Consider the following 24464-nt stretch of genomic DNA (forward strand, 5'->3'; position numbering starts at 1 on the left):
CTTAAAATTTAAAAGCGTTAACAAAGACGAGCACAAAAAAGGGAGGCGAACAGGACGAGCGTTTTTTTGTCCTCGTCTTTGTTAGCGAGTTTAAATATTATTTCATGAACCAGCTCGCCCGCTTCGTCACTTTAGAAATATAACTGTTTAGTGGTGCCCTGACTGCATGCCAATACAAAACGCTTATGAACAAGGACCAGGCATTTACTACTTTACGGTAAACGGTGTGTCAAAAACTTTAATTTCAAATAAAGGCCGAGTGAAAGACTATGATCACTGACAAAATAATAACGGCAGGGCATGTCTTTCGAACGCCTAGACTCTAGCATGTTCCCCATGTCATCCGTCGTGCTTTGGGTGCCCGCGCCCACTCGAGGTGTACGACAGGCTGAGCGTCGTCGAAGATAGGAAGCTTGCACTTATGGATCGACTGGTGAAGCTCCTCCATGTCGTTTTCACCTTGTCAGTGGCTACGCCAATAAGCTTTGGACTAACAACTTTACCTCCGATGTAAGCCTAAGAGGATTGTCTACTTTCTCAAAGCTAACCCAATTCAGGCTGTTTCTTTTTGGGCTGCCAATAGATGTTCTGCAGTTTAGAATTTACTTTTTTTTTCGAAAATGGCAATGACAAAAGTTTTTAGCCACAGGCTCCTTTGCAAAGTACTGACCGCGTTGACCTTGTCCACAAGCATAGGAGCGGACAAAGCCCCATCCATTTCCGGGGAGTATCGCAGCGACCCATCACGTTCGACGGCTTGTGGTCGACGCTTATCGCTGAATACACTCTCTCTCGTGGTCCCTTCAAACCAACCGATTCCTTCTGGTATCTTTCCACTCTGAATACGTTGCCATAAACGGGTGGCGAACTTGGGGCGAATGAACCGTCGAACCGGTCCAAGGGCACTGCTCGTTATAAAAGGTGCCTCTTGCCCCGGAAGGAGTGCACTGTAAGCCTTTCTCCCGGCGTTGCGATATGGAGACGTCCTGGTTTCTGGTCTACTGCTTCCTTGTTCTTGGGTCCGGAGTTGAGTGCGCTTCAAAGGCACCTGTAGAAGGAGAAATTCTCGATGAGGAACGGGGAAAAATGTACGCAAAGGAAGCGGAGGTCTTACTCACAGACATGTGTTTGAAGTCTACCGAGGTATCGTGGAACTACGGCAACAATCTGACGGAACATAACAAGAATTTGAGTGTAAGTTCCTTTCTAAAACTTCAAATACTTTCTAGCTGTAGAGGCCTCAGACTAAACGTTATGAAAAGCGCTAAAAAAAAAGAAAAGAAAATGGTAGTTTTTGAAGATTTTTTTCTGCTGCCAAGTTGATTTCGCCTCTCTGTCCAGTTGCGTAGTGACGTATTTTTAAGGCCTCATTTCCATATCGCGTGTTTCGCACCTTCTCTTCACCTGCGTCTTGGCGTCTTGTAAAAGTTAAGTTCCAGCGGTGCGTATTGTCGCCGAAGCTGTGTTCTCCGCAGCGCCGGGAAAATGTGCGTCCTAGCAAGCTATGGCTGTGAAGTCTTTCATTGAAGCATTTCAATGCCTCGGGCATAACTTGTTCTCGAAGAAATTATTCTGATTTTTTTTCTTAGAGAAATCCCTACCGAAAAATCCGGTATAACTTTTCGCTATCCGGATTATGGAACCGGAAATCTATCTGGATTCTATCTGGACTCTATCTGGAATTTAGGTTTTCAGAAATTATTCCTTTGTCTGCAATCTGGATTTTGGGTTTCCAGTAACAAATTTCCGATTCCATATTCCGGATAGGGAAAGTTATACCGGATTTTTCGGTAGGGATGCGGTTTTAGCAAGTATAGTGCCTCTGGTTAAAACAAAAGAAATCTTTATCGCTAAATTTAGACGAAGAAATATCGTGCTGCATGGCAAACTGAAAATTTTGCTACGCCATGCCTGCGTAAATATTTTACCTTAATAAAAAAAAGACCTGATATACCAATTTTGTTTTAATATCATCTGGCTGCTTGTAGGGGGTGCGAGGTATTTGTCTCAAGAGAAAGGGAGCATAAAAAGCTATTACGGATCCAGATCTAGCGCTTTCCTCTTTTCCAGGTTAAAGTTGCTATTAAATATACTTCTTAATGATTGGGTTATTTTGACAACCCATGATCCACGAAACAAGTGATTTTTTTAAAATAGTTAGCAAAGATTGAAGAGAATTCCCATCATAAACCGTGGGGGGCGCTTGCAATTTAATGGCGGAAGACTCCCGCGCCGATTGGTCGCAAGTGCGCCTGCGCTGCGTTGTCGCCTGGCCAGGAAGAAAGCGGACGGAAAGGCGGGGTCATTTGCAGACAAAAAAGCTTTCTGCCATATCCTGGCAGCTCGTATTGCAAACGCGGTCCCTAAGCCACGTGACTTCGATCGAGGAGTTGCAAACTCGAGTTTGAACAACGCAAACAACTGGAAACAGAGTAAACAACTTCCGAATATCGGGAAATACTTCTACAAACGTTTACACCGTTCTGGTTGAAAGTACACTATTAAACAAACCCGAAAGCTGAGAAATACTGTCAAAGTTGACGAATGGGAATAATGCGACTTCAGTTTTAAGAGAGAATGTGTTCATGGTCTAGATTGTATGCCAAAAGGGTAAAGCTCGAGTGTTACGAAAACGGGTTACATGTTGGGCCAAGGCTACATAAAACATGGATAGCCCAATGCAGGAAATGCACAAGCATCCAACGCGTATGGAAGGCATAATATTTAATAAATAATCATAACTAGGCACGATAAAGCGTTCCACTCGTGAATAAACTTAATGTTATGTTGACAATTTTGATAAGCCCCCGGAGAACATAAGAGTGTGTCGTGCATGCAGGGCGCCCGTAATCATCCAAAGTTCCCGGCAACCAAGCATAAAAAATCTTAACGCACGCGGGAAACATTCTATGCCCCCCGGGTTTATAAGAATGATCAAGGCAAGTTTAGTTTTTCTAAAGAAAAGTAAAAAATAAAAATAAAATCAGGCTCACAATTTTTCGAGGTTTTCCAAAAAAATATCCGCACATCCTTGATTTTCGCAATAGAGATCATGATACCCATAACGTAGCATATTCTACCTGCTCATGTGATATTTAAAACATAACTGCAGCTGTCGCAGATTCGCTCAGCTATCAAGTTGATTTGGTCACTCGGTCCAGCTGCGTCGTGACGTCTCGTCCAGGCCCCGCATTCGCGTCGCGTGTTTCTCACCCTCGGTCCAGCTGCGTCGTGGTATCTTGTCAAAATTACGCTTCGGCGTTGCGCGTCATCGCCGAAGCTGCTTCGCCCGTAGCGCCGGGAATACTCGCGTCTTATATTTTATCACTACGGTTAAAATAACGCTAAACCTTAACTTCCTTAGTATCTTTTCAAACATCAATTTTATCACAGAATCAAACCGTTCTTCTTGAGGTTGTTTGTTTTGGGGTGCGTTTCTTTAATTATTTTCGAAATCATTATTACGAAACGAGTCCGGCAATCAGGAAATAAGACTGCCAGCATCCGTTCAGAGTTAGTCTGGGATTTGCCGCTAAGTGAATTTGTTTAAACAGGCATCGGAGCGATTCACTCGGAGGCATAGAATGAAACTAATGCTAAACGATTAAAGTTGCCCATACTTCGTCCATGCTTTGCTATAAGAGGGAGCAAATAGGCGTCTTGGCAGGATGGTGTCGCACGCCCACGCTGAAACCTACGATATGCCCTGTGCGCGGAATGTAAGGCCGTCGGCTCTTTCATTGCAGATCGAGCAGAGTCTAGTGTCTGGTGCCCTCTACAAGGAGGTTTGGAAGAACATGACGCAATTCAAGTGGACCACGTTCAAGGATGAGCAAACGCGCACCATCTTCAGACGCTTCTCGACTCTGGGTACCTCGTTGCTGCCCGAAGACAAGCAGAAGGAAGTATGTCGGCAAAATAGACGTATGAAATTGTAGTCACAAACAGTCCAAGCAGAGTAGGGCGCGGCGAGTCCCGAGCATATCATTAACGTTTCTCAACCAATGAGCTTGCTGCGTTAGCCAATAAGAACGCCAGGGAGCCAATCAGGAATTAAGGAGCGTGAACACAGATAAGTCACACTTTTCGTTACTTAAGCTGTCAGCGACTCCGCACTCTAAACAGAAAGTTTGTCAGTTCACGTTCCCGCAGAGCACGAAGGCAGGTAATCCTGTAGAGCTCAGGGAAGGTTTGCTCTGGTTGGCCGAAGGATCCGAACGAGCGACAAAGTTCAGAATACTATGGGTTCTAAAGGTTGCGATGTGCGTAGGGAGATTGAGCAAATGGAACATCATGCTCAATCTATATGCTCACATATTATTTTGTTGTCTAACTGTAACCTGAACTTTTTCATTTGCCGGGATCGTTCTTGTACTTTCCGTCATTGACTCTCCGTGTTTTCCAGGATTGTAAGCTCTAAAACGTTTTTACAAGTATTTTTTATGTTGCCGTGCTTTTGTGCCAATTAATGCCCACCCATGAAAACAAAAAAAAAAGCAAACAAAAATAGAGTTTTATCAAGCTCCTCAGCAGTAGATATGTCGGAAATGAGATTTGTCAGCTCTTTGAACCTCGCCACAAATATTTATGACATTTTTCAACGAACTGAGAGGAATAAAGATGTATCGACCAGTGAAAAGGTTTATTTTCCAACAGAGAAGGTAAGCACTTGTACGATGATTATATACTCTTTGTTTAGGAGCTAATTTTGATATCTTGTACATGATTCAATTCAAATTGAATTGATTGCAGTTCATAACATATGCCCAATATTATGATGCTTAGCTCTCCACTAAATAAATTTTTTAACGAAGCGTGTTTAGCTGCTAATTGCCTGAAAATTACGGTGAACACGTCTAATAGGTGTTTTTGCTTCACCTAGCTCGAAATTACGAAAGTGCACAGGAGCAACTGAATGTGGTTAAGGCTTATTCACACGATGCATCTTTTCAACGCGTCACATTTTAGCGAAACCGAGATTTCGCGAAATCGGCCTGTTCACACGTGGAGCTTGACGCGCGAAACTTGGGACGTATTGACTCTCGAGAATTTCGTCAAACCTTGTCATCTGCACCGGGAATATCAAGCGTTTTGCATAACAATGATATGAAGTACGCACAGGGTCAATAGACAATCTGTTTCATTAATACTACTATACAAACTTTGTTGGATTCGGTTCAGTGGGTTTACTACTCCTGCCAAACTCGGAAAAGACCGCGAACGTCAAAAAACAGGCAAATGATCTCAAAGCATTTCGGACATTTTTGCACTGCTAATAAAGAAAGTTATCCCCAGCCGTCATGTTTATATGCGTTACTTGCTCTCGTCGCGACTGTTGATGAATCTGACCGCACCACCAACCCGTACTGCTAAAGCGCCGATCACGCACCTGCAACCGAGTAGGACCAAGACTCATCGCCCGTACGCACCGCTTCTCCGCTTGCCGCTCGCCATGTTTGTTTGTTTTCTTTCGGCTTCGGCTCGGATACGGAATCGGCGAAAAATCGGACTCCTCCAAAAGCTCGCTCCTCCTCGAAGGTGAGACGTCATAGCGAAGTCGAGCGGCCATTGGCAGCGCCCGCGTTTCTCATTCGGGTGATTGACAGGCCTCGGTGAGGTTTCAGCGAAAAATTGCTCCAAAAACGAGGTACACGCGCCACTTTTTTCGGAGGCGCGCCACGTTTTCGGTCGAGTTCAGGCGGGGAATCTGTTTCCCGAAACCTAGTTTCGCGACACAAGATTCGCGAACAAAATGCATCGCGTGAATAGACCTTTAGCAAGCGTCTTACAAAAGTACGCCAAACTTTTGGTGTGCTTCCAGTTTTTTCGGTAATTCAGACTAATTAACTAAATCTGAAATTATTCCTTTAAGGGCCGAGGTGTGAATTATAACGTTGTAGTGCGTATTGAAAAACATCCAACTGGGCTGTTTGCTACATGATACGCTTTACGCTCTTCTTTTTCCTTTTAGCCTAAATAGAAAGCCCGCGGAATATATATGTACATAAAAGACCAAGATAGGCTCTGAAGGAACAAAGTCTACCTTATGGCTGGCGCGCTGTCCAAGACAAGGCTTCGTGTTGGTTTAGGCCCCGAAGAGAGGCGCGAGCACAGCCTGCTGCAGAGCTCTGTCTCCGAGAGCGCTCCCATGATACGGTGGACTCGGTTAACTGGGAGCACGTCTGAGAGCGTTGCAAGCGTGACGCGGGGGCATGCGGTTACGTAGTCTTTTTGACATATTTCACGAGCTTTCTTTGCAGGCTAAAGAAAGCGCGCCAACCATATCATGTAGCAAATACCTGTTGTTTCTTTTTTTTCAATGCGCTCTACTACTTTCCATTTCGCACCTCAGCCCTTAAACGAATTATTAAACGTTATCTAATGAATCTTAATAATGAATTAACTAGGCGCACTAAAAATTGTCCATTGTTGTAAGATGCTTCCTAACATACATACAGTTCGTTTAATTTGCGCAGAGAGGTTCGTCTTTTTAAAGTTTGGTGCAAGTTATCTGGGATACGCTGCATAGCGTCGTACTAACCCGTCTTCGATATTTCAGTACTTGAAGATAGTTGCTGATATGAAAGGAAATCATGCTGCTGCCAAGATCTGCCCCTTTCACCGTATGACCAACCAAAGTGACGAGTGTAACGTGCCCTTAGAACCAAGTAAGAAATGCGTGCGTTACTGAGTGTATAACCAAACTTTGATGGGTTACATTATTCTTGATGTCCCTTGCTCATAAGACTCATAATTGAGCTTAATTGTTTTATTACATATTCTTACATTTCCGCATTTTGCGAGTTCTTATAGGTTGTTTGTTATCTCCCTACCACTTTTACAGCGGTTTTATATTCAAACACACGAAAAACCCTAAAAACCGCCAAACTCAACACCTTCTCTCCGTTTGAGTACGCGGACGACAATCATTGTTATCTCAGGAGCGAGCTTAACAAGCGGCGGAGTCCAGAAAGTTTCGGTGATTCGAACCGGTTCGTTCCAATATTCAGAATTGCCACTGTGACAGCTATCGTAACCGAATTGCATTAAACTCATCTCATACCAATGGCGGCTTTATCGTAATTTTGAAAGGAAGAAGTTTAAGACGCGTCCTAATATATGATAGGGGTAATGTACACTTGAGAGGTTAGTATAAGGTGACGCCAGAATCGAAATGCGTGCGCTGCGTCAGTTTTCACTCTGGCCCAATAGACGCAATTGCAGCAGCTGTGCATGGGCGCCGCCATAACTGTCCTTCAGTTTCTGTTTCCCTCTATTCCATTTTCTTCCTTTCATCATTGCTACCATAGCAGGCCAGGTTATTGCCATCTTAAATTCTATTGTGTCCTTCTCAGCAATGGACTTTCTGGAGGCTCGTCAATACCCGTTTCAGTGGCTCGGAACCCCCGTAAGAGAAGAGAAGGTTAGCAATGGCGGCTCTAGCCGGCTCGTGTGTAAAGCGTCTCTCTCTCTCTCTCTGTCTCTCTCTCTATATGTATATACATATAGATATAAGTCAAAGATGCGTACTGTCGGAGTTACTTCTTCGAAGTTTATTACCCCGCTCGAAACGTCGTAATAAACTTCGAAGAAGTAACTCCGACAGCACGCATCTTTGACTTTTTAACTTTTCCCGGTCCATTGTTTTTATATTGACCTTACTTCACCTAGATATACATATATGTATAACGGACCTTGATGTAGATAATTTTATCAAGATCTTTATTCAGGTCAGTGCTTCGTGAACATCGTTTTTTTTTTCGTCGCCACAAAACTAAAACAAACTCGGGAAGAACTCTGCAGTGCAGAATACATTCCCATCGGCCGCTGACGTACGAATGTGACGGTACCCGGTAAAATACTCCATTACTTTTGCTGACATTAGTGTGGCCAAGGTTAAGCCGTTGGTTGAGCCACTATATGGCACTGAATTTTAGAGAGGGTCCGCTTTGCCATCTGTGTTGTGACACTGTGCACGCCGTTACATGTGTTCAATCTCCCCACATACTTTCTATAGCTTTTTTGTTGTTGGAATGTGGAGGCGATGGCTAGGACGAATTTTAGCCGCAGGAATGCGCACTTTCCATAACCGGTAAAAATGACCGACGAAATTTTAACGCTATTCCAGTGATCATACCAAAATCTGAATAAACAGGCATATTGAAACGCATTATAAAAGTTCAATCTAGAAAATGAAAAAAGAAAAAAAAAAGCTGAGCAAAGCGTTAATTCTTAATAAAAAAAGAGACATAATATCTGGTAAAGATGACAGGCAAAATATAACCATTTGTGTCGTTCAAGTTCTTTGTGAAATAATTACTCTGCCACACAAAAATGCGGCATACTCAAAATCCTTTTACGCACAAGAAAAAAACAACAAAAAAAACAAACAACGAGGGTGCTGGTTAAAGAGACAATACTAAAGAGAAATGATAAAAAAACACAATTTTTAATTGCTGTTTAATATGACAGGAAGAGACTATACCTTCTTAGGACGTACTAATCTTTACTTCTTCTACCCTTCACCGAGAATAAGCATGTTTCTCAATGTGGCGTTGCCAGAGAGTTCTCACAGGCGTAGTCTAATGACAAATGTCACCGGAATCCTTCATACTCTTGGTGACGGTCTCGGTTCAACGAACAGCCAATGTTGAAACCATACTTTCCTTGGACAGCTATCAAGAACATTCTCCAGGACTCCAGAGACTACGACGAGCTGCTTCATGTTTGGAACGAATGGCGAAGAGTATCGGGAAGGCCCTTGAAGGCCCAGTATTCTCGCTACGTGGAACTCCAGAACGAAGCCGCTATGATAAACGGTAATTACGAGTTTAAACCTGCAGTCAAGTTGGATCGTCAGCGGAAATATGAAAGGGCATTAAAGTCGGCTTTGACATCGTCTTTATATTGCACAAACTCAAAGTACAGAACCTGAGAATCACAGAAAGCCCACAGTGACAATCCCGACTGGCAATTTTTCTATTAAGACGCGGACGCAATTCGCGACAGAGCTGGTTTTCTGGGATTTATATTAAAAAGAGGCGTAAATCTTTGTTCAGTCGTGGTTGAAACAATGAAAAAGGTGACGGGTGAATGCAATTCCGTATTTGTTTTTACGCTTAGCTTGCGTAAATGCAGTTATAACCATTAAAGGTCAACTTAAAGTCTAGAATGTACCTTTCTTAAGAGACCTCTTAAACGTCACGTGTTAGTAACGAAATAAATGTTTAACCCAGCAAAATATACACTAAATGTGTTAAGGTGGCCTTTACTTTTGAATTCCGATTGCCCTGGATTATTCATTGTACTTTAATACAGTGAATAATTACTTCATGTTGAACCTCAACTTCTCCACGGTGCTTTTACTACGATCATTCTGAAATGAGAAAGCCTTATGATTTTTTATTATTTTTGTTAGCAAACATAAACACGTCCATCTCAATATATCGAGCTAATACGTCAATCATCTTTTGGAGAAAATTCAAAGAACATATATAGGTCTATATTTATTAATAATTTTTGTCGGTTTGCATGAAAGGTTAGAAATGAACAACTGCCACTGCTACACAAGGGCCAATAAATTTTAGAGAATAAAATATTAGGCCGTTCCGACCTTAATGCAAAGCCTATTTGAAAGAGACCGGCTCGCCAATAAGACGAACGCAAAACTAATTACTTCCTGAAGATTTCACTTCATTTGAGACAATACGATACTCTGTTAGAAGGAACTGAGACATTTTAAAGATATTTTAGGCTGCCATTTGCTTGGAGAAACGGTCTACTAAGGCTGGACGAAACCATTGATCTAGACATCTATTTTCTCACCAAAACTCTAATTGATGAATCATAAATGAGGTTGTCTTAGTTATCAAAGGTGTCTCTCTAAGAGTTGACGAGTGATGAAATTTTGTGTTTTTTATCTGTGTAGGCCTCCTATTAAGTTAATGCGGAAATTATACAAAAACACGAGCTAAATGATAAATCATTTGAAGTTGTTACATTAAAACGCGTTCGTTTTTGGCGATCCATGAATGATTAATAGGATTATAAGGCGATGCCGACGAAACGTGATTTCTTTGACACACTGGCAATTCCAGGCTTTGACGATGCAAGCGGAATGTGGCAAGAAAGCTACGAATGTGAGGACTTCGAGGAAAGCATTGATCAGCTATGGGAGCAGTTGCAGCCCTTGTACAAGGAACTGCACGCGTACGTTCGGGCAAGGCTGCACGCCCTCCACGGCGACAAAGTGAGGGAGGACGGCCCCATTCCCGCACATCTTTTGGGTAAGGAAACGTTTAAGTTTTTCGAGATTTCATACACCATAAATATTCTTTATTATTTTTGTCACGGTTCAGGGCCCAACCGTTGGAAAAGAAAAACAGTGCCCAACGCTGGAAGAAATTATAATGTATTACACACAAAATAAAAAAATGAGAAGAGCATTCAGAAACTAATATACCAATGAACGAAAGTTCTCAATAGTCTCACATGTACGTTTGTACGGGACGATCTGATGCTCGGTCTCAACTCTTGGCCAGTCTGCCCTCTGAAATACTCGGTTATGGGCTTGTTTCGTGTCACTGCCTGGAGTCGCTGTCACTGCATGGTTTGGGTCACCACCGAATCGGTCTCTCATGTAACTTCGTCCGCACCCTTGAGGTTGCTCCGGTCGCTGCCGAGAGTCCCACGCCAGCGTTGAATGAATGCCGAGGTTTCTAATTCCCCCTTCGATGGTCGCCGAGCCTTTCCCGGTTCGCTGCAGGGTTCCTTTCAGTGGCTTTAAGGCACCACCCCGAAGGTGCGCTTCTTTTCGGGTCGTCGCCGAAATCTGGGCTCCTTCGCTTCAAATGATGTTTCTCCTCCTCGCGCCTCTTGTCCGCTTCTTTATTCTTTTACTCGGCCGTGAAACGTGAGAATCACATATTGTTTTTGCAGGTTGAATGAAACTAAGGATATTGACACATGAAGTTCATTTTTCGTGCTTTTATAACACCGCAATGACCCTGGAAAGCAGCCGAAGCAATCTAGAAACATTATTGTAATTAGGATAAAATATAACGAGAACAGTATTGAGCATTTCAGGGGTTGAGCTTGAGGCCAGTTTTTAATTACGTGAGTAATCCCAGGAGTAGGTCTTCATGAACTTCAAATACTTTAGACTTTTAGAGCGAGGTACGTCGAATCAGGAGCGTAGAAACAGAAATTACTTTTAGGAAACGCACATTTCTTAGTCGGGTTGATTAAAAAATTGCCCTCTCAATTTTTGCTCTTAAAAGCGCAAATCTGGCTACCTTTCTGCAACTAGCTCCACGCTGTTATAGAAAGTGTCTTTATGGGTGTGTTGTCTATGATTATTTAGGACAAAACGCAATGTTGTTTGCAAATAGTTTTATACAATAAATTATAGGTGTTTTACTCAATTGCATTCTCTTAAGATACGATCAAACTCTTGGGTATGACACCTTCTCTTCAAATCTGTGAAGGTCGATTTGGCACAATATTGCTTCTGCCTAATTGGGCTACTTCTTTATCTGATTCAAAAATGCAGTATACACCTTAGGATTAAAATTGCTTATGACGAAATTACGCGTCTTTATATTTTGAATGGAAACAGCTACTTGGATAACTATAAATAAAAGCGACGCTCGCACACGCATTTTTTCCCAATGAAACCGAGCTTGTTTCTTCTTGTTCCAAAAAGTATTTCAACCGGCAGAACAAACATTTTGCCATCAGTGCTTATGGAGAGAGCTGAATAGATTTCCTTAGTATAAGTGGGTCTTATATAACTTGCACCAAACTTTAGAAAAAAGACGGAGCGCTCTGCCAGGGGGAAACCAACTGTATGTTGTTAAGAAGCGGTGTGGAGATAGTGCACATTTTTAGTCCGTCAGTTGATTAGTTAGTTAAGAATATTTTGCTAATTTTTTAATTATTCGTTTAAATTGGAAACTTGTGAAGCGCATAGGGAAACACCCAACTAAGGTGTTTCCTACAGATACCATATGAGCGCTTCTTTTTTTTTTTTAGCCTAAATAAAAAGCCTGCGAAATATGAATACAAAATCCCGTGACAATGCGCCCGTGAGTCTAAAGTGCTGGATGAATTAAAATTTTATAAACGAGTACCGTTAAGTTGGTGCATGCTGGGATGCACTCGAGCCAAAAATGGCGGAGCGTCGTCGCCCAATGAAAGCGTGCTCGCAAACAGTGGCGCGTCACCGGCAGCCACAGTAGATGTAATAGGAGCGTGCGCGTCTTGATGTGGGATGCACCCTGAGCCAAAAATGACGACGCGTCGCCGGCACCCAATAGGAGAGGAAGCGGCATGATCAAACAATTGGCATTGCTTTGATAAGTCAGGATATCCAGGGCTTTACGCGCGTCGCGCTTGCAGCGCTCTCAGACGTACCCCGAAGGAACTAAGCCCGCCTTTTCACTGGCGCTCTGTCCGAGACTGGGCTTCTTGTTGGGGTGGTCCCCGAAGATAAGCGAGAGCACCTGCTGCCGCAAAGCCCTGTTTCGGACAGCGCCAGTGAAATTGTGGACTTTGTTCCTTGGGAGCACGTCTGAGAGCGCTGCAAGCGCCACGGGCGTGCGCGTTGCCACGTGGTCTTTTTCATAATTCGCAGGCTTTCTTTTTAGACTAAAAGAATAAGAGAGACGCAAAGTATCTCTTATCTCGTGTACGAAACACCTTAATTCGGTGTTTCCTAATGCGCTCTACAACTTTCCAATTCACGCATCACCATCTTTTAATCTTAACAAGCGTTTTAGTGAAAGTCTGCCAGTGAAGTACAGGTTTACTGTGGCCAGCCGGATTTACAACCGTCATGAATAACAGTTTAACATGCTTGGTGGCTCAAACATTTCCAATTCGTCGCGAATATAGATATTTCTCTCTATGTATATATTCGCATATAATTTGCACCTCTGTTCTTACTTTTAGAGTACTTACTTTAAGAAATAAAGGCAGTAGTAGCAGTTAGAAGTTGAAAAATTTGGCTAGAGCTCCTAGAACTTAAAACTTTAATTGGCGAAACAGGCTTATTGGTTAAATGAATGCAAGGAACGAGCAACGCGGGCTTTGTTTTAATTAGGAGAATACTTTCACTTAAAAGACCCCTGAAAAGAAAAAGAAATGTTCTTTTTTAAAACAGTACGCCTGAGACACGCCTGTCAAAAAATAAATTATGGGCGAAAAAAAGTAGAGTAATATTGACAACGAGAGATTTATTTCAAATTCTGCGCTCGAAGTCCATGGCGTCAGGGGTCATTCCGGAATGACCATCTCGGTCGTGAAGGCGAAGCCGATCCACCTCTCTTCCACGCGCCCGAAATGCCGAGAGAGAAAACAAGGGGAAAGGAGGTGATTGCCGACTAAATCGCGTCTCGCGCCGTCAATATTGCTCTAAATGCTTTTGTCGCGTAACATTTTTTTTTTTGACACGCGTGTCCCACATAGTGTGCTTAAAAATATTTTTTTTTTCTTTTTGGCGTTCTTCAAGCCCAATGTCCAAATACAGCACACAAACTTTATCTAGTCATAAAATGGCACGGAATGGCAATATAATCCCGACTTTGGCATCGCGCAAAAATGCCAGCATGGAAGGTACTCTTTGCAGCGCTGTGCCCATGAAGAGAACAAATCGATGCAGCGTGTTTTTGAAGAATAAACACAAGAGTAGGATAGAGAAGCATCACTATAAATATAAGGAAAATCAAGAACGGGTTGCTCTTTTAAGTTTTCCTTCAATGTTTTAACATTGCGCACTAAAAGGAGTTTGGGGCGACATAAAAAAACAACTAAATTTTGAGATAACACAATGATATATATATATATTTAATTGGAACTAACGTGTTAATAAAAATATATGAAAAAGGTTAAACGTCGTAGCTATTTAATTTGTTTAGTGAACGGCTCAGAAATCTTGTGACAAAACGTCAAAAAAAGCCATGTTTGCAAATTTGGGACGCAAAACATACACTCTGCACAATGCTGTACATATTTAAATCAATAGTGCCCACGATCTATTATAGGTAAAAAGTATTTGAAATTTCTGATACTTGTAGTTTGCGTAGTAGATGTCACCAAACATGACATAGACGAATACTTCAAAATCGAACATGCCATTCTGGCGCACTCTACAGATATTATGTTTCTCGCAAAAAAAAAAAAAGGGTAACTTTTCCTACACATGTTGAGGAGCACCGTATAACGAAAAAACAGTTTGGATTTGCGTGCATGTTTTTATCTGAACAGAGCCAAATATAGCCGTAAAACGTGAAAAAGGCGGAAGACTGTTTCATTAAAACGCGCTTTAATCGTGACAAGAAATATATGCTCATTCCAAAGTATTGTATTGCGAGCGCTTTTTGAAAACTGTATTTTAGAAATGACATACACTTTGTGGCCTGATTGCACGTTACGAAATGAGGGTCAGTTTTATATTACCAATAATGTGTTGTTTAACAAGACTGTTTTGCATATTTAAAAAGAGTACCGGCGCAAGATAATCTTGATTTTTTATAGAACAAGATGGTTTTAAAAATTAGCGGATGAGAAACTGGGTTTTATCATTTAATTTATTTTTGGCAGACTTACTCATACTAGAAATTCAAAACCAAACAAATTTATTATTTATCCTAACAGGTCAGATCCACTCCCAGCAATGGAACTCATTGTACAAGTTCACACAGCCATATCCCGGAAAACCAACTGTTGATGTGACTGATGCAATGTTAAAAATGGTACGAAATATAAACATGAACTAAAGGTTCTACGACGCTGTAAAATGTCCTAATTGGCTGTCTCTCCTGACCTACAGAACATGACTCCGACAGAAATGTTCAAACTTTCCGAAAAATTCTTTACATCCATGGGGCTTCCACCAATGCCCGATTCCTTCTGGGAAAAGTCGGTGCTGGAGAAGCCGACAGACAGAGAAATTGTTTGCCACGCATCTGCTTGGGATTTCTGTGGAAGCGGTGATGTGCGGTAAGTAATGCCTGACACAAACTATCTTTAAAAACTCCTTAAAGTTTCGAAGGTTTGCATAATAAAAAAATGAAAATGTTGACATCCTCTGAGACAAACTAACTCAAATGGCAATCTCTTCACTTATCAAAGAAGTTGTACTGGCGGCATATATTCTGATGATTTATGACAATTGGAATATGCTGCTTATAGTTACAGTAACACGAAAAGAATTGAGTTTACTAGCGTATTATTAAAAAAGAAACTTAACATTCCAATGCAATTTTTGTATAACTCCCCGTGTAATGACTTCGCAATATTGTTCGTAGTTACATATCTATTATTACGCTGAAGGCGATTTGTTTATTGCTGTTTGTCAATCTATACTTTCAGAATAAAGCAATGCACGCAAGTCAAGATGGATGATCTCCTAGTCGTCCATCATGAGATGGGTCACATTGAATACGACCTCAATTATGCCAAGCAACCGTATTACTTCAGGGCTGGTGCAAACCCTGGTGAGTTTTGCTGTGATTACCGATGTTACACCGTCAAACAATATTACGCCGTCAGGTGTACGGAAGATTGTGCAGCTTTACAGCTTGCGCACGAATATATTCTTCGCAGGTTTCCACGAGGCAATAGGGGATACAATATCTCTCTCCGTGGCCACACCAAAGCACTTGAAGGCCGTTGGTCTTTTGGAGCAAAGCCCAGAGGATACAGGTACTCGTGATTCACTCACAAATCATATATATATTTCATTAGGTCAGGGGTCGGTAACCGGCGGCCCGCAACCTGGATGTGGCTCGCGGGGCAATATTATTCGGCAACCGGCACACCACCCAGAACAGGTCCCCTCCCTTCCCACTACCGCACACATGCGTACAAACACTCCAGAGGGCCGATGGCGCAAGAAATACAGTTAATTGAAAGCCTAGTATAACCGGACGTATTATCTCTGAAACGACACGCCGCGGGGTTTGTTTCCTATCCACGTTTACTGAGCTATCATTAGCAATTGTTGAGCACCAATGTGATGCATTTGAAATCAATAATTATTAATACATTATTTCACTTTAAGTCTGGACGAAGCCAACGTTACGAGCTGATGGGATAAATGAGACAGTGTTGAAAGCACACTTCTATGATGTGCTCCTCATGTTTCTGTACGGGTTCTATCATCGCTGAACGAATCATAAAAAAGGCCGAGTGACTTGCGCTTCTGGCGCATATTGATTGGTCGCATTAGCTCGTAGCGTCGGCTGCGTCTGGAATTAAGCCGAAACGAAGTATAGCAGAAATTTTGTAGGGAGTGTCATTTTTAATTTCATCAAAGTTTGACAAACACGGTGGCGCCCATGGAGACTTCCTGTACTACACAAAAGTTTAACGAGGAAAACAAGATTTTTGCTGTTTCTTTTTTCTTTGTGAAGAGATCACGTTTTTTTTCCGTGGGAGGAATTCAACCCTGCAGAATCTCCCTGATCCTCATTGAGTGTGCGACTTTGCATTACATGGTTGTTATTCTACATAACCTGAACAACTTGTACGAAATGCAACAAAAACAAGGTAAACTCGTGGCTGGGTGTTCATTGATGTTATTAAAGTTTTTTAGCCGAAGCTCGATCTTTTCCAACAAAAAAAATCTAAATAAAAGATATTTAAAATTAATTTACTTTGTGGAGAACTTTGTAAAGAAAAAAAAGCACATATTTCCACGAAAAGAGTCTCAGTGAAATGGGATGTCAGACAAACGGGGAGTTTGAATACATGTTTCCTGATTTTGAGACACAATTTCCAGAATTCATTTAACGCAGACCTTGGAGTACTTAAATATATTTAGCAGATAAACCTCGCCGATCACCAATCAGAGAATAGATTGAAAGATGTAAATGCAGTAAACGAAGTTTGTTACGTTTAACTTCGGCCTCCCTGAATCAGTTTTCATATCTACGGAAGTTTGTGGCAGCACTGATAGTAGTTTTTGCTGCCATCAATGCTTTATATAAAATCATATGTTTCCATGATAAATACTATAAAGTCAAATGTGCGGCTGCGAATGACGTATGATTATATACACAACGTTTTAGGACTTTCAGTTTGTAGCCTTTAAGTGAATGTGAGCATCTTGGCGGGCAATATTGAGCACAAAAACGTTAATTGAATTGGGGCTCTTTAATATTAAGTCATATGTGCCTAATCAAAAGGAGGAAATTCTTATTTCCTCGATAATTTGAACTTATGACAGTAGTGTACGTTTTATTTTCGCAAGATGACGCCCCCCTCCCCCCTTCCCCCCACTGCTTTTTTTTATCTGGTTCGCTTATTCTCCGTTTGATTCGATTCGGGCCACCGAAGGACAAATGCTGCCGACCTATTCCGTAGGTCATTCCTGTGCTTTGTCAGTTATATTCAAAATTAGTAGAGAGCAGAGATTTCTACAACACCCCTCTAAGGTATTAGTTGCAAACGGAAATATATTGTGCTAAATATACTTTTTATTAACTAATCTTGTGATACGTTTGGGTCTCACAAGATTATGCTAGGTCTTCCCTGGCATAAAAACAAATTCGATTTTATGTCATACGTGAGTTCTTTTGAGAGCCTTGAACAAAAAAAAAAAAAAAAAAGGTGCATTCGTTTTGCAGCCTTTGAAAAGATAACAGCAGTGTAATAAATCGAAGGCTGTAAATAAGGTAACAGTATACAAAGAATTAGTCTTAGGCGAGGTGCTTGATTCAAAACCTATTAGAGACGTTCTGTCTAAAACAGTATAATATGAAACAGTTCTTTTTATTTCGCTCGCGTATCTGCTGGTTTCTCCAACAATAATAGTCAAAACTAAAATTAGATTGCGAAGTTTTGATCCCATTTCTTAATATATATGTATATATATATAGCAAATCGAGAGATAATGCTGGACGGCAAACGCTGAAAGATGCCGGATTGAGTTTAAGCTCGTATTCTTGGGGGGCCTACGCAAATAAACACTCAGAGAATGTGATAATCTTAAAGAAAAATGAAGTGTATACAAATGCAGCAGATTCGTATGCATGTTACTTTATAATGAAGTGTCATGCAGAAACACTCAGATAACATGCATTTGCCAGAAAAGTACTTTGACTTTTGTTGTTGCCCTACCTTAAGTGTGAAGTGGGCACTTCCTTATAATTCTACACCCGACGTAATAAAAAACAATGCAATCCTGCAGTCGTATTAAAAGACTACGGCGGTGTAAAGTCGGCTTCCGTAAAAAATAATTTAGATTACGTGTACTTATTTTTGTTGGAGACTTTACATGCGTTCATATTTAAGAAGATTTATGAAGAAGACGTGAACATTACATTACTTTGACAGTTAAAAAAGACTGCCACGCAGCACATATCTACCACAATATATTATATTACTTCGGTTTGAAAGTTTAATTGAAAAAAAGTTTAACCTTAGGGATATTTATTTGTTGAAAAGTAGAGCAAGCTACACAATGCACAGCCATCTGCCCGTGGGAAAATATGCCACAAAGTAGCTGGGCGAACGCCATAGATATAGATATTTCTTTTTTGTTGTTAAAGGTAACTACTAATGATGAAAAATATTTTTTTTACGTTCGACTGAAAAGTAGTTTTTGAAGTTTCTTAAGCTGTCACCTGACAGTATAAGAAACGCAGTCACAAAGCAAGAAACCTGAACACAAGTCGTTGGTCTATCTTAAGCTGTTAGTGAATAAAACACGCCTTTTTTCAGAGACTGGCATAAATTACCTGTACAAAATTGCCCTCGACAAGGTTGCCGGAATCCCTTCGATGTACGTCTACGATCGCTGGCGTTGGAACGTGTTCAAAGGAAAGTATCAATCCGAACAGTTGAACAAGGGATGGTGGGACCTTCTGTGAGTACATTGTCACTTCCTTGATAATCTGCGAGTACTTTGGCATTGCTTAACGCAAAACACCATATTTCGTTTCTTTATTTGTACCGCTTTGGACCGTTTGGTGCAACCAACGCAACGCCTCTCGCTTTTTTATTCCTCAGTGAATACAGATGCTTTCGTGAAGTTACAACAGTTATGCATGAATACACAAATAAAATGTGGTTGTTGAAATGTACGCGCTACCTTGATATTGTTTAATAAAAATCTGCTCCTTCTTTCATTTTAAGCGAAGCTGATCTGAACAGTAGAGGTTAATAATTTTTTTAAAGTAGAATCTCGCGTATTAATCTGCAGTTTTTCGGACATTTCAAGGACCGTCTGGACATACCAACTCAGTTATAATATTTTACGTTATTGAAATGTTTCAAGAAAGTACTGAATTATGTCACGCGCCGAAATTTGAGCAGGTAACTTTATATTTACCATACTGGTAAATGTGCTGTCCCTACCCGTTCATGCCTGAACGGGTCGCTGGTACATCGAAGCTGTTGGCGTCCGTGCGCTTCGGCACAGGTCTTGAGCTCATATGAAGCGTCTGAAATTATTGGTCTTTGCTTCTTTTAAACTGCGGTAGCGCGTGCGCTGGACAGGTACGCGCCTGGTTGCCCTTCCCAACCATGGGTAAGGCTGGAAATCACTGGCGTTTGTGACCGCCAGGAAGTAGAGAAAAAACAGAAAGAGCAATTACAATTTTAATATACGGTTTGGGTAACGTACGACTTCGTGCTTCTTTATATTTAAGCAAAAATAATCGGGTGATAGTAAATTATATATCAATTCGCGATAAAAAAAAGCTAGCCTTAGGAGAATAAGTGTGGCTCGGAAGCGTCAGACAGCTGCAGGAACTTTATTTCGAAAAAGAAAGCCCGCGCGCGAAAGGGAGAGATTTTTTTTTTTTTAATTGTGGCACAATATGTATAGTTGTGAAAAGGGGGTATAACAAGCTGCTAGGCCTGGCAGCTTCCCATGTTCAAGCACGTCAAACACAGCTTGTCCTTGATATATATATATATATATATATATATATATGTATTATATAAAACTTTGATTCTTTGATTCATTGGAATACGGTTCATTCATCTGCACATATTCGTTTATATATATATATATATATATATAGACCAACACGGCGGCTCTGACGTCACGCCTCTGCGATGGCGCTGCTGTCGGCATAGCGTATGCGCAGTTGCTTCGCCTCACGCGAATCTGGTTTCTGCGCACGCGCAGTGCCCACACTGCGGACGCAGTGCCCCCCCCCCCCCCCCCACACACACATATATATATATATATATATATATATATATTTATAAACACTTGTGATCTTAGGTTTTGAAGAGTTATTCAGTTCGTTGAAGGGAGACATGTGTAAAGTAAGAGTAGGAAGATTTGTTTATGATTGGAAAAAAAATTAATGGAATTGCGAAACCTGGGTAATATCACTAGGTAGATGATTTCTTTCTGTGCCTATTAAATAAAAAAAACTCCCGCGTACCAAAAAAACTCAAGGTAACAGGCTTAAGCTGAGCTTCAGATAAACCAGCTGAACTCCACCAGTCACCGCTAACGCACTACGATTCAAACTTATTGTTGCGTGAATTTGTTGCTGTTGACAAATTCATACTAATGTCGGATTAAAATTGGTAGAATATCGAAAGACAGAGACTTTAGACGTTGCATGTGAGATACAGCCGGAAAGCTGAACCTCTGGGGCCACTTTTGAAAGACAAAAAGCATGTCCCGAAATAGCCCCCTACATTTGCCCGAGTGACTGAGTAAAAAACAAAAGCCCCAGCATAGCTTCAAGATACAGCTGGCGAGGTATTCCGGGAGGACCTGAACCAATGCCTTCTATGAGGCAAGGCCTCCGCCATTCCTCCTTCGGTGCAATCGTAATTGAGTCCTGACATCAACAGATAGCTAATTTCATGATCACTGTGACTGCGTTGTTGTGACGTTCCGAATCTCAATAAATTTAAAAGCCCACGAGATAGCTGCTTTTAAATGTCTAGGATAACCTGTTTCTGAGCGCTGTTCGGGTATAAAATAATGTGTACAATAAATACATGAATTATGGGACCACATTAAAACTTTTCACAAATGTGTCTTTAGGTTGTGCATTGATTGTACTTAAAATGTATGGGTATATAATTAAAAAAATAAAAAACAGCATATATTTTTTTAGTTTTTATCCACATCCATAGAGAAAAAAAGTTACGAAAGCGTCTGGTTGACGCTGCCGCTTAAAGATGGTATCGGACACGCTCCGATTTGATGGATCTTCTTTTGGACATTTACATTTCAAAGAAGCCTTACGTTTTTTTATGCTGTGTCATCTGTGACAGCGTCCACAATATGGTTCTTGCTGTTTTTCTCCCTTTGCATAGGAAAGAAAGGATGTTTCCAGGCTAAAGTTTTTTTCCCCTGAAACCTACACTCATAAATGTTGAATGTATTAAATGCACCACCTAAAGAAACATTTTTAAAATTTTTAATGGCACGCAGTTTATTAAAGTTTTTATTCCCAAAGAGCGCTCCAACAGCCAGTATATATTTTCCGGATGCTTTTCTTGGCATGAGCCGGAGGCTCGCTTCATGCCTTATAGGTAGCGATGCAGAACAAAAGAAACCTTCTGCCAATTTTATCAAACCAGCGGATTTTGTGACATAATTCTTTTTTTTTTCTAACCTTGATTTCAGTCTAATGCACCAGGGCATCTGTCCAGGAGTAGCCCGCACACCGGAAGACTTTGATCCTCCTTCTAAATATCACATTTCTGCAAGCGTCCCCTACATAAGGTATAATTTAATTGGGAGGAATGCATTCGGAAACCATTTATTTTCATATTCCATCTTTGGTTTCCTGTCGCAGATATTTTGCCAGCACAGTATTACAGTTCCAGTTCTACAAGGCCCTCTGTGAGGAGGCCAACCACAAAGGACCACTTCACGAGTGTGACTTCTATCAGTCAAAGGAGGCTGGAAAGCTATTTGGGTCTGTGCAGTTATTGTTCTCCGGATATATTATATTGCAACTAGGGGTTGTCTGGATTTTACGCTGTAAGACGACCCAGAAAAATCGACGCCTGCATAAAGAAAGCTCAACGCTCCCACGAATGTTTACTGACGTGGTTCACTTTACCTTGTGAAGTTTTCTGTCAAAAATGACACCAACAAGCTTGCCAATTTAACGGCGGACGTGTTCGCAGACGACCGAGTAAGCGGAGGATGTAATTTGTGGCGCCATCCACCGATAAGCGCAGGTATCAGACGACGAACTTTGTTGTCTGCTTGCTGCGCCTGTCAAGAAATGTAGCCACAAGTTACATTTGTTGTTAATTTGGTCGTCTTCCAACACGTCCGCCATTTAACTTGGCAATTTCGTCCGTCTAATTATTTATGGAAAGGTAATTACGCCCTAAGTCTTCACAGGGTAAAATTCATCACTCAAATGCTTATTCGGTGAAAGTTCACATCTTTTATGTGAAAGCGCCAATTTCTTCTGCTCACTGTACAGCTTGAGATCCACTGTGGACGCACACCTTATACACAAAAACTAAATATCAAATGTGTGAACCCTCTTGAAAGTACAGTTCTGTGAATCTAAACTTTATCTTTATTTATTATGAAATAACTTTTTATTTCAGGAATACTGCCGGCAAACTCTTGTGGGCCAAGACATTGTTGCATGAACAGTTGCAAAGCAAACATCGTAAAAAATACAATGTCACCTTTCACACATTAAATATTACAAAAATAGCGATTATTTCATAGATATTTACTTATCTACAGTATCGGTCTCAAGCTCTAGCGAAACAATTATATGTAACAAGACTTGTCACACTTTGAGGGGAATCATTCAAATCCCGGACAGTTAAAAAAAAGAGAATATTTAAAAATGAATTTTTACGAGGCGGAAGCACGGAAATACGCGAAGCGAATTTCCGTGCTTCCGCCTTTCTTGCTACTCTCATTGTATTTCAGATAATCATTGACATTTAACGAAATCTTATCGCGTATTAGATAGTACAAAAAGTTTAAGCGCTTAACCTTCCTTCGACATGAAAATTCTGGTAACGTGGATAAGCATACAAGGATAAAATGGACGTTTTTCTGTCGTATGCGTTATAAATGAATCGAAGTGCCCTTATCTTAACATATTTTAATTGATCAATGGATATCTGAGGATGTGGGCCCTATTATATTTCTGCATATTCCAATAATAGACGAGTCAAGGAAATTTAAGCCACGAGCTTCCTTTTTGTGCGGAACAATGAAACACATTCCTTCGTAAAGATCACAGTCTACGAGAAGCATTCGCTTTGTTATTCACAAGATAAACAGATCAACTTAAGTTTGACTAGTGATTATACCTAAATACTTATAGGAAGTGACTATTTCTAGAAGAACTAAGCTTATAACATAATAAACAACACGTGGAGGCCGCTTTAGTGTCATTTGAACACAATCGTGAACGTTTAAATTCATTTGCCAAATCCGGCACCAGGAAGATACCATGGGCAGAATACCATTTAAAGATTCCTGATCAGCAATACATATTACTTTCATAAACAAAACACAATTGTCAGCAAAAACAAACAAAAAAAAACACACTAAATAATGAGTTGACCACCCGCAGATCATTAATAAGCACACACACACAAATAAAAGCGAAGGACCGAGTACCGAATCCTAGGGAACTCCTGAAAGAGCATACATTTTTATAGACTGTCTTACCAAAAAGTTATGTACTGCTGACGGTCCGTAAGGTATAAATATATTTTGTTTTTAGATTTCTCATTACACAAAAACGTGAATAAATTACTGTTAAAAATAAATAAACTACAAAAATACCTTCTTTCGTTGGTAAAAATATGGCAGGCACTTTTTTAAACGTTAATATCCGATAACTAGTCAAGATAAGTACCAAAACAATCAGGAGAGTACCAACTACAATATAAACTTAACTGAGAATTTAAGGTTAATTGATTCCTTTAATCGCAGATTTTGGAACGGCTTTGGGCTGATTAAGATTAGACATCAAATTTAAAAAAAAATACCTACATTTATTAACTTTTTTGATGTATGACTAGAAAGAAAACGCTTGAATACGAATACAAACGTTTGTTATTTTAAATAAGTCACAATTTAAAACGTCAAATTTAAATAAATAGGAGCACGAAGAAATAAAACATCTATATTTTTTGCATGCTAAGAACGTGCGGCAGTTACGTGTTAGTGCCTGGGAGTTTAACGTTGACCATCTTCCTGGGTGCAGTGACATCTTGGCATTGGGATCATCGAAGCCGTGGCCCGAGGTACTGGGGATGTTAACCAAGAACAGGACGACGAAAATGGACGCGGGACCGCTTCTGGAATATTTCCAACCCCTGCTCGAATGGCTTCGTAAACACAACGAGGGAAAGTTCGTCGGCTGGAAAAGCGACGACTCGACCGCTTGCCCCGCTCCGCCGTCGAAGGCTTGCTGAGTCAGATATCCTCGGGAGCGCCGCACTACTCACCACGGGCAATATAATTTAAGTATCAATAAATA

At 40.9% G+C, this 24464-nt stretch overlaps 1 protein-coding gene across 1 annotated transcript; it reads left to right on the forward strand.

The window, feature by feature from the left end:
• Positions 1-920: 920 nt before the first annotated feature.
• LOC8051187 (angiotensin-converting enzyme-like) lies at positions 921-24399 on the forward strand. Its single transcript, XM_029989675.3, has 13 exons — positions 921-1194; positions 3747-3905; positions 6560-6668; positions 8676-8819; positions 10098-10286; positions 14656-14753; positions 14831-15000; positions 15373-15497; positions 15607-15705; positions 18727-18871; positions 21611-21709; positions 21783-21905; positions 24189-24399. The coding sequence occupies exons 1-13, from the start codon at positions 976-978 to the stop codon at positions 24397-24399; spliced, it is 1890 nt and encodes a 629-aa protein (XP_029845535.2). The 5' UTR covers positions 921-975.
• The last annotated feature ends 65 nt before the right edge of the window (positions 24400-24464 follow it).

Source organism: Ixodes scapularis, unplaced genomic scaffold (assembly GCF_016920785.2).
Source record: "Ixodes scapularis isolate PalLabHiFi unplaced genomic scaffold, ASM1692078v2 ptg002371l_1__unscaffolded, whole genome shotgun sequence".
Taxonomy (NCBI): Eukaryota; Metazoa; Arthropoda; class Arachnida; order Ixodida; family Ixodidae; genus Ixodes; species Ixodes scapularis.